Below are 17,732 nucleotides of genomic sequence, written 5' to 3'. Positions count from 1 at the left end.
CTCTCCAATTCCCTCTCAGGTATAATCCAGCAAGACACCTGCACCTCATCTCTTTGTAAGGGGAGAACCTATAAGTGGTTAGGACCTAGAGTGAGGTAGGGGTGGAAAGAGAGTGATTTTCATGTATTTATTTGTTCGCATATACCCTGAGTTGAAAGCCTCAACACAGTGTCAAATCCTTTCTGCACTTGGCTTCTTTAACTTTTAAAGTAAAGTTGCGAAAACGTCCCTTTAAGCTTTCATTTAGAAAGGCAGATGCTAGCTCTAAGTACAACTTTCCACAATCACTCTTGATGCTCTGTATCGGGGAATTGTCTTCTGGGCTTAAAGTGACAACATGGAGGTATTAACCTAAGTGTCAGGTCTTTATTTTAGATGTTGTATCTAAAAGGCATTAGAACCTGGACTCAGAGTCTGAAAGTTCTAGGGTCAGGAGCAGGAGGCTTGAGTTCTTTTAGAAGTGGTTGAAAATCTTGACCCCCTGGGATGTACAAAAATGTATTCCTCCATTTTGAAGCCTCTCTGATCGAACACACTTTCTAAGTAGATTTCAAATGTGGCCCGCTGCAAGGACATTTCCCAAAGCAAGAGGCTGGAGCTTGAGAGAGTCAAGAGCAATACACTCACACTAGCGAGCTTAGAAAGAGTCACTAAACATTAAGTGGTGTACCTAAAAACTTTGTCCTTGAAAAAACATCAATCTAAAGAGTTAACTCAGATTTCATGAAGTGGTTGGAAATATTTGGGGGCCGATTATGATGTAGTTCGTAAAGGCTCCTAATGGCATTCAGTTTGTCTGAATTCGATTTGGAACCCGTCTTTCTGACGGATTCGAAAAACCTTCTGACCGACTTTTTACGATAGTCGGAAACCGTGCGGTCTTTCTGAGTTGGTTCCTAATGGCATTTGAAGTAACCAGTTCATTCGGAGCCGATGTATCACAATGCTGGATTCGGACAGCCTTTCCAAATCTGTTGCTCCGACATGGATTGGCTGTAGGAATCCAATTTTGGGGGCCCGTAGCAGCCCCCCTCACCCAGGGTCCTCCGAATGGGGTCATTGTGGGTATCCATGGGACCCCTCTTTCTGACCATGCACAGTGTGGCAAACACCAGAGGGTGCCTTCCACAGGGTGCCCGGTATTCCCCATCAACCCCATTTTTCAATGGGAGCCTGTGTAGTAGGTCGGATTACAAGTTCCCATTGAGGTCAATACGAGTCCGACCGAATGATGTTCGGTAGCATTGTAATCAGTTAGGACTCGCAGAACCCGATTCGGTCAGAAATGATTCCGAAACTGATTCGGCCAGAAGAGTTTCCAAATGACATCGTAATCGCCCCCTTAGAATAATTTAAGCTTGAATCTAAGTAACTCCATTGGGTCAAAATTAGAAAATAATGTACACGTTCTTTCCATTGGGTAAAGTATTGATTAATAATTTTCACATTCTTGCAAACACCCACCTTAGGTTTACTGAAGCACCAGTGCTCAAATACACATACCCATGAAACTCAGGTTGCTGGTTTGTTTATGGAAGAAGTAGATCTGACTGAGGGTCCATTGAACAAGCGGTGAACCTAGTGTCCCTCGCCCCTACACATTAGCATCCCATCATTACCACAGGAGAGTGACTCCAGGGAATCTGCTATGATATACCCAAACTGCAGGACTCATTAGGGCTTTTGTCAGGATTAAAAGTGGGATGCCATCAGTGCAACATCAGAACCTGCCTGCATCCCTTTTCTCATGGACGTCTCTTCTGCAATAGCTTGCACTCCTTTTAAAAAGTATCAAAAAAGTAGGAATGTTGGCTTCCTACCTCAACAGAAAGTTTTTCACATTCCTTTTCCTTCCCGTTTAATTTTGCCACACGCTTTAAAACCTTTACAGCCTGTTCGGATTTTCCAGTCAAAACAAGCCATCGTGCAGACTCTGGAAACCACCTGTAAGAAACAATGTGAGCAGTAAAAATGCAATTCCCACAAACAAGTGTAGAGAAAGTATACCCATATGGACATCCAATTAAAATGCATGGAACCCCAAAGAATTTTGCAAACACAGCACCAAGTAAGGTTGGCTTTTGTAAAACCGCACAATCGGTGACTTAACTTTCAAATATGTCAATAATTTATTATAATTATTTCGATTTATAGCTGTCAATAAGAGGTTACATACCAGGAGTAGAGAAAGAAGACAAAAAATGGCACAGATGCAGTGAGTTGTAGGTGGCGCCAGTTTGGGATGCTGTAGGCCAACCCCGCCAGGACGATCTGCCCAATCGTATAAAAGTAGCCTGTGATTGTCCCTGTTATGGTTCTCACTCGAGTAGGTATCCATTCAACAACTAAAGGAGTAAAAAGGAAGAGGTTATAGGGAATAGGGACCTGCTTATTTCTAGTCCAGCATTGAAACACTTGCACCGGTACCAAACCAAGCCCACATCGCGTGTATGAGAGCAGACAATGTTTTGTTAGAGCATAGTCTATTACAAGATTTATTGTTCCTCGAGAGCTGGAACCCCAATAAATCTCAAAAGCAAGAGGCCATGTTTTAGGCAACAATAATGAAATACACATCCTCAGGGGAAAGCTTGCTGGTATGAGGCTATTAGTTTTTTTGTGTTTTAGACACAATCTTCCCTTTGGGAGTTTGTTTCTGAAAAACAAGAAAAGTCAAAACCAGTGGCAGCCATCCACGATACTTTAGCACATTGAAAGGCACTGCAGTGATATTTGTTCTTTTCAATGTGCAGAGATGACTGCCAGACTGGCAGTGATCTCTATACGTAAAAGGGGGAGTCTCATCAAAAATGTTTAGGTAATATGCTCCGTAATCATGATGGAAACTGCTCCATCCACCAAAATGTAAATTTGGCCCCAAATGCACTATCGATATTGCCAAATAAAGCCTTCTTTTTAGTTAAATCATTGTTAATTGAGTCAAACTACGGAAATGTTTGTAAATAAACTGAATATTCATAACATGAATTTATAATGTTAACATTTCTACAACATATATACATAGTGCATAAATGAAAATGTATATTTTATATAAAATAAATATACAATATATTTAAACTAATGTAATTACTATAGTTAGGCATTTAAATAATGTAGGGCCAAATGTATGACTCATTTTATCGGTGGCAAATGGCCCATTGGGCCATTTGCGACCATCAAAATGCATTGTTCTATGTATTTTGGGAGTCCGTAACCTATTTCCGACTCACAAAATAGGGTGTATGAGTCAATATTCGGAAGGGGTGTGCCAAGGGCATTCCTTCCTATGAGCAAGTTGCAGGGAGATGTACAATTGTTTTCCGACTTGGATATGGTAACAAACAAAAGCCGTTTGCCACCTACTTCAAGTAGGTGGTAAGTCAGTTGCAAATGGGAAAGGGTCCCCGTGGGACCCCTTCTCCTTTGTGAATGGTAGTGACAACTTTTTTTTAAGAGCAGGCAGTGGTCCCACCACCCACTGCCCACCCTCACAACATGAAACTTGAAACAGGGAACATGAAACGCATCCCTGAAGGACAACGTGCTGCACTATTTTTAAAGCTGCTATATTAAAAAGCAAACACAGACATGGTGGTCTGCTGTCCCCAGCAGGCAACTATCCTTGTGTTATTGCCATTGCAGTGGGTCACAAATTGCGACCTGCCTCATGAATATTGATGACGTAGGGCCCTTGCGACCCATTTGGGATTTGCTAATGTGTCAGAGACACATTCAAGCGTTTCATTTTGCCAGTCTCTAATTGCTAGTTCCAAAAATTCGCAAATAGAGACTTGCTAAATGAAATGTTCGTACATCTGGCCCGTAATGTTTAAAAATCTAATTTCGAAATTTCCCAGGTTTAGTTTACTGAGCTAACTACAACTTGCGCCCTCACATAAGCAATGCCACTGGGTAGTTATAGCTATCATTGTGTTTCCATCAGAAATGCCTTTTTTGTGTTGCTAATAACTTTGTCACCGTTTTATGAATCTCCACAAAACCTTCCAAAAAGAGTGCTCTTTTGTGACTAGTTTGTGCATGGAAAGTTGTGTGGTGATTTGTCAAGGGGGCCGATATGAAGGAGGGTCCCTAAAAGCATTTTTGCCATTCATTAAGTATGAACTTTAAACACCGCTACAGCCCAAACCATGCATTACTAATTTGCCGACATATTGCATAACTCATGACATTTTCTATGACATCTTTGATAATATCACTGCAACACTTGCAAATAAACTATTGGTGACAAAAATGTGCATGGCTGAGGCACGCGTTATACTTACCTCATGGCATGTGTTATAGTTACTCAAGATAAATATAACTGATGACTGTCAGTGGTTTGTAGGTTTAAAAGAGCATGTTTGACCTAACATTTTCACCTAACTATATATATATCTATATCTATATATACATATGCATATATATATATATATATATAGAAATATGTATTTATTTATTTATTTATTTTATTAAATTTGTATGAGCGCAACAGCTACCCAACAAGGGTTTCCCGGCGCTATTAAAGAAACAGCGAATTAAAAACAACCTACTGGCCAAATAGCCACATTTTTAGTGACTTTCGAAACAAGAAAAGGTCAGAGTGCATGCGCAGAGGAAGAGGAAGAGCGTTCCATAACACGGGCCCAAATAAGAAAAAGACCGCCCGCCATACGGGAAAGTCTTTTCTTCGGGACCTGGAATTTAGCTTGTGAGGCAGACTGAAGAGTGCGGGACGGAACATAGGGAAGGGCTAGGTGTTTGAGATAGTGGGGGGCTCTGTTGTGCTTAATACGGAACATATAGGTTAAAGCCTTGAACCTGGTCCGTTTTTCGATTAGGAGCCAATGTAGCTTGTTAAGCAGGCTAGAGGCCGAGGAAAATCTGGAGGCCTGACACAGTAATCTTTCGGCCGTGTTTTGCACACGCTGCAGCTTGCGCATGACATCTTTATTAGCTCCCAGATAAAGAATATTACCATAGTCCAGCCTTGAAGTGACAAGGGCCTGGACTACGGTTTTCTGGGTGGGGACAGGCAACATCCAAACAATCTTCCTCAGCCATCTCAAGATAGTAAAGCAGGTGGACGCAACCTTGGTAACCTGTTGACGCATAGATAGAGATTCGTCTATGATAAAGCCAAGGTTGCGGACCTGCGAGGAGGGATGAGGAAGAGGACCCATTTCTGTCGGCCAATGTAGAGGGCCCCAGAATCCTTTTTCCTTGCCCAGGACCAACACCTCTGTTTTTTCCCCATTCAATTTTAGAAAGTTTGCATTCATCCAGGACGCCACCCTGTTAAGCCCTATCCTAAGGGCTGAGGGATCTGTAGTCTTCCCTGCTGAAAGAGAGAAGACAATCTGGGTGTCATCAGCATAGGAAGAAATCGACAACCCAGATTCCTCAGCAATAGTAGCTAGGGTTCTAATATAAATATTAAATAACAGGGGACTAAGGATAGAGCCCTGTGGGAGCCCATGGGGTGATGACTGGATCTTGGAATTGACAGTAGATGAAAAAACCTGAAATGTACGGTTCGTGAGAAATGAAGTCAGCCAGTTTAGAGCGGCGCCCGTGACTCCTATGAATTGGAGGGATTGTATTAATACGGCATGGGAAACAGTATCAAAGGCCGCACTCAGGTCCAATAGCACCAAGGCCACCGTCTCGCCCGCATCCATGTTGCTGCGGAGCAGTTCTGTCACTCCCAAAAGTGTTGTTTCAGTCGAATAGCCGGTCCTTAAACCGGATTGGGAGGGATGGAGAAGTTCATTAGTTTCGACGCACTGGGATAACTGGATATTGATATGCCTCTTTAAGACTTTAGAAAGGGCAGGGAGTAAAGAGATCGGTCGATAGTTGGAGGGAAGAGCCTGGTCTGTATTGGCTTTTTTTTAATAAAAGAACCACCATAGCATGCTTCTAGTCAGCAGGGACAAAAGATTCCAAAAGGGAAGCGTTAAGAAGATCCAGACTACGTTGAAGGGCTTGCTGCTCAAGCTGTTGAAGTACAGAAATGGGAAGGGTATCGAGTGGGGATCCAGAGTGGGTTTTATTAAGAAGTGATTTGAGCATGTTAACGTCAAGGACTGACCAGGTGTTGAGTAAATTTCCCTGGTCAGACGAAGGCGTGGTAGAACAGTCAGACATAGGGCAAGATTGGTCCTAGATCAAGGCAGACAGAGTATTAGGTGGAGAAGTATTACCTGCCAGTACAGAATATATAGTTTCCACTTTATTAAGAAAAAACTGAGCAAAATCCTCGCATTGCATTGTATTTAGACTAGGGGGAGTCTGAGCAGTGTGTGAACCTGCAAGCTCTTTGACCATCTTGAAAAGGGTTTTAGGGCAGTTGTTAGCCCCTGTAATGGTAGAGGAGACGAAATTGACACGTGCGGATCTGCAATGGGAATGATACGCCCTTTTTGCTAACAAAAAGAGAGCTTTGGCATCAGGAGCATAGTTCTTGCGCCACCGTCTTTCCATGTTTTTACATTTAGTTTTTTCCCGTTTTAGTACTTCAGAGAACCAGCGGGCGGGAGGACGGTGGTTGTTTCATTTCCTAGATGAAACCGGAAGGCAAGTATCCAGTGCTGATTGAATCCAGCATTGAAAGTCTGCCAGATCGAGAGCGAGGATATTTTTAAAGACAGGAGCATTAACAGAAAGAAAATGATTAAATGTAACCACGTCTAGATCTTTCCAGTTTCTAATTGGTTTATTTGCGCTGTCGCTCCATTGATGTGCAGGGCGAGGGACTGCAAGCGACAAGCTCACTAACGTGGCGTGTTTTGAAACATTTCTTGATGAGGTTCAGCCGCCGCTGGCCAAAACCCTATACCTAAAATTCAGATATGGAACACTGAGAACCAAAGTAACAGAGAAAAGCTGGGGGAAGACAAATAGCGATTACTGTACCTTATGTTCTAACAATATAAGGGAAGACGTTTTACACATATTGTTTTTTTGCCCTAGTTATAGCATACCTAGGAAAAAATGGATAAAGCCATTGTGTTATATCATTGGCTCTAGATTCCATAAGGAAGCTGGCAGAATCTTAAAAACAGATACCAGCCAAGCAATTGTGTTTGGAATTACTAGATTTCTTCTGGCTGTAAATTTCATTAGATTAAAAATGTCTCTTCCATTTTAAACTGTATCCCTCTTGGACCTGTTCAAACCACGGATTATGTTTTTAAGTTTTATAGGTTGTAATTTTTTAAAACTCTAAGCCTTGGATGTTATACATTTTTACTTGATTTAATGACATTTTAACATTGTATAATGTGTTTTAAACTATTTATTTAAATCCTGTGATAATCCTAAACAATGGCAGATTGTTCTAAAATGATGACATGTAGTATTGATTACTGGTTTTTTGGTATGGTATAATGATTTTTTTATTATGTATTATTGTATATCTTTTATGTTGCAATGCAACGAAATAAAGATCATTGAATTGAATTGAATTGAATTGACAAGCTCACTAAAAAGTGGTCGGACCAGCACAGTGGAGTGGCAGCGGGGCAGAGAAGGCAGGGTATGTTAGAAAAAATATGGTCAAGCAAATGACCTGCTTTACGGGTAGGGCTCGAATTATGAAGAAGAATGTTCATAGCGGCCAGGTCAGAGATAAAGGTGCTGCTGACCTTAAAGCCAGGGTCTTCCAGATGGAGATTAAAATCTCCTAACATTGTGAAATTGGCCGAGCTAAAGAGAAAAGGAATAATAAAATCTGGGAGATGTATGGCCCACGGGCCAGGTGGCCCAGGCGGGCGGTATAGAAGTATCCCAGAGAAGGAGAAAGAAGGTGTCAGGCATAATTTAAACGCTGCTGCCTCACAACCAGGAATGAGCAGCTCATCGAACTTACATCTAAAAGTATTTTTAAAAATTATAGCAATTCCACCACCAATTTTGTCTTCTTGATCCTTCCAGACTATGGCATAGTTGGATGGCAAAGCTCGAGCAACATCCGGGCCAGAGCTAGCATTCAACCATGTCTCAGTGAGAAAGATCGCGTCCGGCTGAGAGTCGACAAGTAAGTCAAATACATCAGCCTGGTGTTTTTGGAGGGAACGGCAATTAATTTTGTAAAATAATAAGTTCTGGGTGGAAGATTGCTCCAAATTCTGCTTAAAGCCAGAGGGCTGACTCGGTGCAATATGAGCTGGAATAACACGGTCAGATGCATGAATGGCAGTATTAATAAATAAGTTGCACCAAGAGCAGGGAAACATAGTCCCACCCGTGTTTAAGCAGGTACAATCATGCCTAGAAGGCATGCGAAGATTGTGAAGCCGAGAAGAGGAATACCTTAAGATATCTATGTTCAGGGAAACAGGGGTTTGGGCCTCTGGTCTCAGCCTGGCGCGGACGGGCGCAGACTGACTTGCCTTTGGCGCGTTATCGGCACGCCCGCCACGCGCATCCGCTGCGCGCAAGCGCCATAGGCTGCTTTTGAGGCGACCGCCTTGGGAGGGGAACGCAACAACTAGAGCGTCCCTTTCCCCAAAATGGCGGCGGCGTGTGGCACAACCCGGAAGTGGGTTTGGGAAGAAAGAAAGATTTGTCCTGTGATCTCCCTCCACAACAAACAGTCCGCTCTTGACTGCGGTGGACCAGGGGGGCCACAGGAGAACAGAACACAACTTTTACAAAGAATTAAAATCTCAAAATGAAATCACTTAAAAACACGAAGACTGTGCTTCCAGAGTGTTATTAATTCAATTCTTCAAAGTACACAAGACATCCGATTCATTCACAACATTAAGTAAAATAACTGTTAAGATTTTAGTTTCAAATTGCAGCAGTAGCGTTACTCGCAGGGCTCACTTTAGATGTATCTGCCGCGCGTGAGCACCGCAGCCTCCCTTTGAGGCGCCCGCCTTGGGAGGGGAACGCAGCAACTAGAGCGTCCCTTTCCCCAAAATGGCGGCGGCGTGTGGCACAACCCGGAAGTGGGTTCGGGAAGAAAGAAAGATTTGTCCTGTGACCTCCCTCCACAACTAACAGTCCGCTCTTGACTGCTGTGGACCGGGGGGCCACAGGAGAACAAAACACAACTTTTACAAAGAATTAAAATCTCAAAATGAAATCACTTAAAAACACGAAGACTGTGCTTCCAGAGTGTTATTAATTCAATTCTTCCAAAGTACACAAGACATCCGATTCATTCACAACATTAAGTAAAATAACTGTTAAGATTTTAGTTTCAAATTGCAGCAGTAGCGTTACTCGCAGGGCTCACTTTAGATGTATCTGCGAACGCGAGCACCGCAGCCTCCCTTTGAGGCGCCCGCCTTGGGAGGGGAACGCAACAACTAGAGCCTCCCTTTCCCCAAAATGGCGGCGGCGTGTGGCACAACCCGGAAGTGGGTTCGGGAAGAAAGAAAGATTTGTCCTGTATACACATATATATATATAAACACATATCTATCTATATATCTATTTATTTATCCATCTAGCTGACCTAAACCTTTCTAATTAAATGGATCTACAATAAGATAGTAGATAGAGGGGGTGAATAAATAAGATTTACGTTTAAATTACAAAAAATAGTAAAATCATATTAAAAGTGATATCATCAAAATGGTAGGTGAGATAAATATAACAATATAATACCTTAACATATGTACATTTATAAAGGATTGGGAAGACCACCTCTTAAGACATCTAAAATATCTTTCCTGTACTGGTGATAAGGAAATGTGGTTAATGGAAGCCAAAATAGGGCTTTTTTGTATTTTATTATTTTGTTCTACCATTAAGTTAAAAGACATAAACAGCATCCACTTCACGAATAAAACATGCAGATTTCCACTAGGAAAAAAACATATTTTGAGTAATTTTCTGCCATGGAACTTTTTGCTAAAGAGCAATTGTAATAAATTAATCACAACTTACATACTTTCTATAGCTTATACTGGAAGGGGCAAGTAATGCACCGAAAAACATGTTATTGATTGATAACTTAAAAACACTCAAGGCCAAATATTTACTAGTATTTGATTAAAATTGAATTCTAAATGTTAGGATTTTTTCACGATGCATTAACATGGTATTGAGGTACTTGTTTTAGAATGGAAGAGCCAACATTTTACATCGTATATTCAGTTAAATTTGTATAAAGACGATAGGAGTAGTGGGGTTAAAAATGTCTGTTATAAAAAAACAATATGGTTTCAGTCATAGAAGCATTCTAAACTTTTGTATGCAATGTAAGCCAAGTTTTGATTAAAAAATAAAGCAGAACAATAAAACTCCAACTTGGGTTCCCATTGTAGTTCTAAGATGTTTTTATAGTCTGAAAGTGTTCTTCCAAAAGTAGTTTCTGGAAACATTGCAGTACTACAGAATTCTACAGAAAGATTACAATTGGGATATACAATGATATGCTTTAAATGCCCGTTTTTATGTAGTGGAGGTTTGGAATATGATAAACAGACTATCAATCAAGGTCATGAAAAGAGGAGAATTCAGAATAGCTCCAATAAAGAAAATCATGACTTTGCAATGTTTTTGAAAAAGGCAAAAGTAAATTTAGGATTTGAAAGGATATTGATAGGGGAACAATTTGACACATGGAGGACTTAGTTAAAGAGAAAATGTAACAACTGTTTTCAAGATTATTATATCTAACAAAGGACAGAGAGTCACAAGGGAATAACCGATAACATGACTATCTCCCAAAAACAGGTATGTGAAAATATTTAAAGTATTGACTACAGTACCTGTCTCCATTTTAGGTTCTTTAATTTAGATAAAGCAATCCTAGATTCTTGTTTGATAAAAGTGTAGCCAAAGTGGAGTCAATAGGTGTAAACATATAATTAGCTAAGTGAAAACCTAATATTTGATGAAATGTATAAAATAATACAAAGTAAAATAATTTTTATTGGTTCCACCAACAGAAAAATAGTGAGACTAGCGATTATATTTTCTTTATGTTGGTCAAACGAATTTTAATGGTACCTTGAAAACTAATTCAACAAGCACTGGCAAAGAAAATAGGCCTTAGCCGTGAAACCTGTTGGCTTTGCCAATGCTTTTTATTTTATGGTAGATGGCTTCCACTCATGTATACACATGTACGGCAGCCATTTTTTAAACCAGATGTACACACATCCATTACTTACATTTTTTTTTTTAAATACAAACACGGTTTTCCATTTGTATTCTGATCTCCATGATATTTGCCATTAATCTTCAGTAAAATACTACAAACTTTAATTGTTATCAACTCATTTAGTTCCAATTTAGTTCTGAGGCAAGTAAAACAAAGGTAGATTTGCTTGTTTAATAAATACGTTCCTAGGATTTATTTTGCTTGTGAAGCTATTTAAAAGTCATAAGATCCTGTTCCCTTTTCTGAATACATATGAAATAATACAAGCACTCAAAAGTGTTATAAGCTTTCCAATTTTTAGAAATAGAAGTTTCAGCAGGAGTATTATTCTTACTTTTGTTTTGCTTCTTTGAATTGAACTCCAAGCCATTTGATTAATGGCATTAACTGTTGCGTTTTTATGTTTTTACATCATCTTAATACAAGAATCAAGATATGTTGTCTACATGCCAATAACAGTGGGTGAGGACCCCTTTGTCCAAAGAAGACGGCACTGTTGGAATATTTCTCACAAATGTTTCATAATTTTGATTTGTGTTACCCTGGGACTGGAAGGATGCATTAATGAACCTAAAAGAATCCTTTCTCTCCTCCATGTGGTGAGATGTGTGGAACCCATCTTACCCAGGCAACAGTTATCCAGACACAGCATTGGGCATGGTATACACAGAACAGTCATGGTATACATCAGAGCCCTTTCAGTAAATACTGACCATTGGGAAATACCACTGAACTGGGCATCGATGGTGGTGGAAATGCTGCACTAACCAAAAAGGCCACAATCCTGCAACTCTCATATAAGGTCATGATCCTGCAAGGGAAGACCTGCCACTAGTGATACCTGTAGGAAATGTAACAACAATACCCCCAAGGCAGCCCACATCAACAAACTATTGCGTGACCCTGAAATCTTGCAAGAAGAATTCAAATCTTGTGACCATCTTAACTTTAAAAGGGCACCGCTTCTGTGGCACTGTTATTAGGTGGATCTTGCATCTGTAAACTGGAGAAAGGCTAACCTGCAATTTCTTCTCATGGAGCAGAGCTAGCTTCCTAATAGACCAGAGACTATGTTTATGTACCAGGAAGGATAGTGGTGGAATGTGTCAACTTAGTAGGGACATTATCAAAGGTAAGATCCAAGTTTCTTAATGGCAAATTGATTGCGTGATGACTGGACTTTAAAAGGGCTGGGAAGGGATTCAAATTTAGTGCATGAGTACAATTTAGATCGACTGTATGAACACCGTTAAATCCAATGGACGCTTGTAAATTGAGTTGAATTTGGTGACAAGAATCCTTTTGTTAAAGACTTCTGTAATGACCCAGGTGTGTTTGTGGGATAGACATTTCTGTGCTTAAGTGTAAAGAAAACGAATAAGAAAGAAAATTGTATAAGTAGCATTAGGCAACCAAAGAAAATTCAATCGTGAATATTCCACTAAACGAATGCAAAGATTACAAAGACTTGCATAAACAGTATTAAGCAACCAAACGAACTATAATTGTGAACAATATGAAAAGGTGCAAAAGGGCTGCGGAATTAACAGAATTTTTCATCACAGGTAAAGTGGTATGCTCTGCTTGGTTGAACCAATTTTCCCATGGTGTTATTATTGTACTTTCATGCTAGTGTAATCTGAATATTGTTCTTCTTGTTTTAGGTCTTCTTCCCTATTGCACCCTCATTAATATCCCTTCCCCAGTCAGAGTTGGTGATGCTAGGAGGTGGGATTCTGGGAAGTACTGTTCCCAAGGATAGTTTGAGCTGACATGTGAATCAAGTTTTATGCAATGGACTAGCCATGGGAGAATTATTGTGTCTTACAAAAAGACTATACAAGACACAGTGACAATCATTTCTACTGTCTACTGTATTTCTTAAGAGCCTATGAATTTTAGTGCACAACTGAGGCATTCTGATGTCATTCATCTATGTAAAAAAGGGCAGAACATATGGGTCTTTCTTTCAATGATGAGATGGTTTGGTTTCTTCCATCTTGACAGTCCCGTTTTTGCTGAGACTCATCAGCATAATAAAAGATAATCAAAATAAAACCTCTTCCAATGGTGCTTTAATGAAAACAACACTTCAGGGTGAAAGCAACCTCTACTCAATTAATTATTAATGAATCCAGAATATTCCTTGCATTTATGAAAGACTGGTACCTTATTTTATGAAAGTACATGGGGGACTGGTTAGTTTACATAATAAATACTGCAAAAAAAGCCATCAGATGCTATGCCAGTCAGACTTGAGGAAAAAACAAGGACATAACAGCGCTTAAGAAAATGTTCACACAGACAAAAATCATTACATTGCAGGAAGCCATCATGAAGCAATTCTCACAAGACATCACTTATCCCAGTGTGTCAGATAAATAATATAATCAAACTTATTCCCAATCGTTTCCCAAAAATAAAATCCAAAGACGAACACGTGAAAGTTGGTCCTCGAGTTCTAAGGATTGGAATTGTGGAAATTAATTTATAAACCGAATGGACATGGCTAGTATCGAAATCGCTTCTCATCCTACCACTTTCTTTTCCCTACCCGGAAACATCTGAATTATGTAATCTGCTACTGCATGTATATTTATTTGCTTAAGAGTTTCCTTTAGCTTCATGACACTGTGCCTTACACTTTTGCAGAAGAAATATTACTAAGGGTAGTGAAGTTTTAGTTGTCCCTGGTCCTGAGGAAGGCCAATGAACCATTTGGGCTCCAGGAGTTGGCTGGCACATGTTGCTCAAAAGATGTTTTAATATTTCAAAATGTTCTTTCTTTTTTGGGTTTTTAATCTTATTAGTGGCACCTTCAATAAACTTTTCTGGGTGACTTACTCGATACTTTTAACAATATTCACCGGATCCCACTCACTATTTAATGTAATACCTATAAGAGCTCCCAGTTCTTTGAGACCATTGGTGCAAATACATGGCTTGAATGTAGAGAAGACTCTATGATGTAGCAAGCAGTTAGAAGTGGGTGAGAGTACTTTTCTTTCAGGGAAGATGACACTGTTGGAATACTTGTAACACCTATGTTCCTAATTTTGGTTCACAATGCCCTATGTTTATATATAAGTATTGTCTGTAAGGCCATAAAGCTGTTTCAGAATCTAAGTGGTTTACAAATAACAAAATCAATGATTTGTTCATGATTGAGCTAAGCATATGAGGTCGTGTACAAGATTTATTGTTTTTCAAGTCCTATGACCCAGAAGAAATTTGTAAGTTAGAGGCCATGTTTTTGGGCAAACTCACATTGAGTTACCTATCAAAATTGGAAAACAAGGCAACCTTATTTGGAATTTTCATAGTACTACATGTGAACTCTTTTATTACCAATTGCACAGGGCTGCTCATGTCACTATCTGTTTTGTAATGCTGTGTTTCTTTTGCATCAGATATGTTACCTTCTCTTTACTTTTCTACTCTGTATAAACTTCTAGCCATGTGATTGCCAAGTTCAACAGTGTTCATTTTATTTTTTCGTGTCTTGTGGCACAGCCACCAGATTCTAGACATTTGGCTGTAATGCACAGGAGGCAAAGAGGTCACACTTGAAGCTGGCTTGACTTTTGCTTTTCCTGTACCACAAGATTGTCTTTGTCAGTGCTTGTTTGAAAAAATGTGTTAAATAGCGTTCTAATAATCTACAGCAACTAATTCTATTGCAGACAGCCAAAGTTAAAGTAAACATGAGGGAGGTTTTGTGACTGCCCCCCTCCTTACCACTTCTAGCACAACTATTTTCATTATTTACAAACTGCTCTGTCTGGTTTCTAAACCCAGCCATCAGCTTCGCTCCTTAAAAATTATTTGATAAGGTTCATTCCCAAATTATCATCAAAGGCCGAATTAACAGACTTGTCTCTGAAACCACAGTATTACTAATTTATGACATCTTTATACATCATCCGAAGCATGCGTAGTCAATTTTTTAACTCCCACAACTTCCACGATTTAAATAATTTTTCAACATCCTTAGGCCAATCTGCCGACTTTCGGAAGCTAGGAGGGCACCCGGAGAGATTTTCCCAACACGGGCAGTAGCTAGCGTTCTCAGGGAGAAACCTGCCACTCGAGTAGAAAATCTACTTGAGAGGCAGCAAAACCAACCTGAGAAGCAGCACCCTCTGGTGTGCCGCATGATGCAGTTCCTGCTGTTTTTTCTGCACAGAACGAGCTCCCAGTGCTAAAAATTATTGCGAGTAGCATGATGTGCCGATTTCTAACCATTCGCAGAACTCCGCGGAATCTCCCAGAGTTTTCATGTAACTCCACAGAATTACGCAGAGTGAAACTCCATGAGATCTACCCACCCCTAGTCCTAACTTCCATAACACAGTCATTTGTCTTAAACCTTCTACTCCCTTACAAGTAAATCTTCATTTGAAGGTCTTATGGCCAGTGCAGACTAAAAAAGGCAAACACCATAAATAAAATGTGAAATAGTAATTTGTTCAGCCAAAAACTTCCCTCTCTACCTCAAACAATTCTTCACCAATCTGCGCAAAGCCCAAATTTGTAAAAGCCGCTATCCTTTCTTCACATCCAACAGCTTGAGTGAAAGTGTCACCGAGACCTTTTGTGCTAGCATCAATGGTTACAATCGAGCACATATGAACACCATTCCCAACCAGAGGTCCTAACAAAATATTTTTCCACAGCATTTCTGCGCTCCTTAGACTAACTGAAATTCTCCTCTCATTGTTAAATTATTTTGGCAAAATCGTTGAACTTGAAGAAATTGGTTGATATTCATCAGAAATATTTTGATTCATCCTTATTACTTTTTCATATATTGTAGCATGAACAAATACCTGTTTAGGTTTCCTGGCACAATAATTCCCTGGAGAGACCACAAGGTAGAATATTTCTGGCTAAATTACCACGCTTTTGGGAGTTTTCTGAAAGCTAGGACATTAATTGATGCTTGTAATGTTGGAGGCAAGGATTCCTGGCTTTAAACATTTTTGGGGGAAAAGACAGTCCAGTCTGATACATTTTCCAAATGTTGGAAGGTTAAGAAGATGAGCTGGAGCAGAGTGTGTGGTGCGGATTGGTTAATGAAAAGAGAAGTAGTTGCAGAAGAATTCTGGATGCTGGTTATGAAGGGCTTTGCGACAAATGCACAGGTTCATGCAAAGAGAGGGCTTTACAACTGAAAGTCAGTGTTGCTGCCTCAGATGATGACAAACAGGGTTTACTGTGAGGCAATCATAGTAGGACTTGAGCCTCTCCAGTCTGTATTAACTTAAGATGAATAGTTATTGAGAGCAGCTATGCCCTCACCCACCTGTGGTATGGTGCACCCTGCATTAGGGCTGTAAGGCTTGCTAGAGGGGTGACTTATCCATCCCACAGGCAGTTGGTGGGCATGGCACACAGGGATGTGTGCCATGTCAACTCTTCAGTTTGTTCTGCACCAAAACACACAGTCTGCAATGGCAGTGGGTGAGTGTTAAGGTGAGGGGTCTCTGAGGGTAGCATAATATATGCTGCAGCCCTCAGAGGCCCTCTCTGGTCACCAGAGGTGTGCCAATTGTGCAACACATGTGCCGGTCGTAGTTAGCAGGGTCCCAGCCCACACTCTGTCAAGTTGGCATCAGGATCTGGCAAATCATTAGTGGGTAACTATGCAAAAAGCGGCACTTTCCTACAATTGTTCATACAAATAATTAATTTGGCATTATCAGTGTAACTCAGATACGAGAAACAGAAGGCTCTAAACAACCAAACTTGTGGGTGAGCCACATAAATATTAAAAATAGTGGAGCCCTGATGCACCCCACAGGTAAGGGACTTAAAAGAAGATTGATATGGGGCCTGGACAACCACTTGGGAGCACTCCTTCAAGAAAGATACAAGCCAGCTAAGAGTTTTCCCTCTGGTGACAGTCCCGCGTAATCTTGAAATACGTTCCTCACAGAGCAGACTATCAAAGGTAGAAGATTAGAGCTTCAGTGTCCCCACGTTTTAAAATTACACTAAGCTTATTCTGAACAGGCAGTAAGACTATTTTGGTCCCATAAAAAAAGCCCTGCAGCCTGCCTAAGCAAGAGAAGGCAGCTGATTGGAATTTGTGAAAGTGGAAATTCGTATAATGGTCTCTCTCTTGCCCACCTTAGCAGCAAATTAATGATGGGATGGTAAATGCCATCACACAGTACAAAGTATGATCTGGCCAGCCTTGTATGCAGTCAGTCATGTTGTTTAGTCTGTGGTTCGGGACCTGATGCTGTCGATTTTGCTTACTCTGCCTGAGATTCATACTGTGCACAGGGTAATGTCACAGAGTAATGGTAACGTCTATTTGGAGTGAAGAGAGTGCCACTTTTCTTTTCAGGCCCTATCCAACACTGGTTTAACTAGTTTTGTCTATTTCAGCTATTATCTGGTATTTCATATACTCATAGCCAGTTTCAGGAACAGAGAGGATGTAGTATTACGGCTAGAGCGGTGGAACTTGATGCTGGGGAACTGGGTTTGAGTCTCGGCTGGGATGCTCAACATCCTGTGATTTTGGGCAAATCACTTAATCTCCTTGCATCTAACAAAAATTAATGTGACCATCTTTAACAAAACTTGCGCTCTGATA

At 40.4% G+C, this 17,732-nt stretch overlaps 1 protein-coding gene across 1 annotated transcript in view; it reads right to left on the bottom strand.

Moving 5' to 3' along the window:
• LOC144781542 (solute carrier family 22 member 6-A-like) overlaps positions 1-17,732 on the bottom strand; it is a 239,250-nt gene that overhangs the window by 85,601 nt on the left and 135,917 nt on the right. The window contains exons 4-5 of the mRNA XM_078660447.1: positions 2,177-2,345; positions 1,821-1,944 (exon numbers count right to left, since the gene is read on the bottom strand). Coding sequence (XP_078516573.1) covers positions 1,821-1,944; positions 2,177-2,345 — 293 coding nt within the window. The remainder of the gene's footprint in view (positions 1-1,820; positions 1,945-2,176; positions 2,346-17,732) is intronic.

The sequence above is a fragment of the Lissotriton helveticus genome, chromosome 9, assembly GCF_964261635.1.
Source record: "Lissotriton helveticus chromosome 9, aLisHel1.1, whole genome shotgun sequence".
In the NCBI taxonomy this organism is placed as follows: Eukaryota; Metazoa; Chordata; class Amphibia; order Caudata; family Salamandridae; genus Lissotriton; species Lissotriton helveticus.
This window is presented reverse-complemented; position numbering and strand designations above follow the sequence as displayed.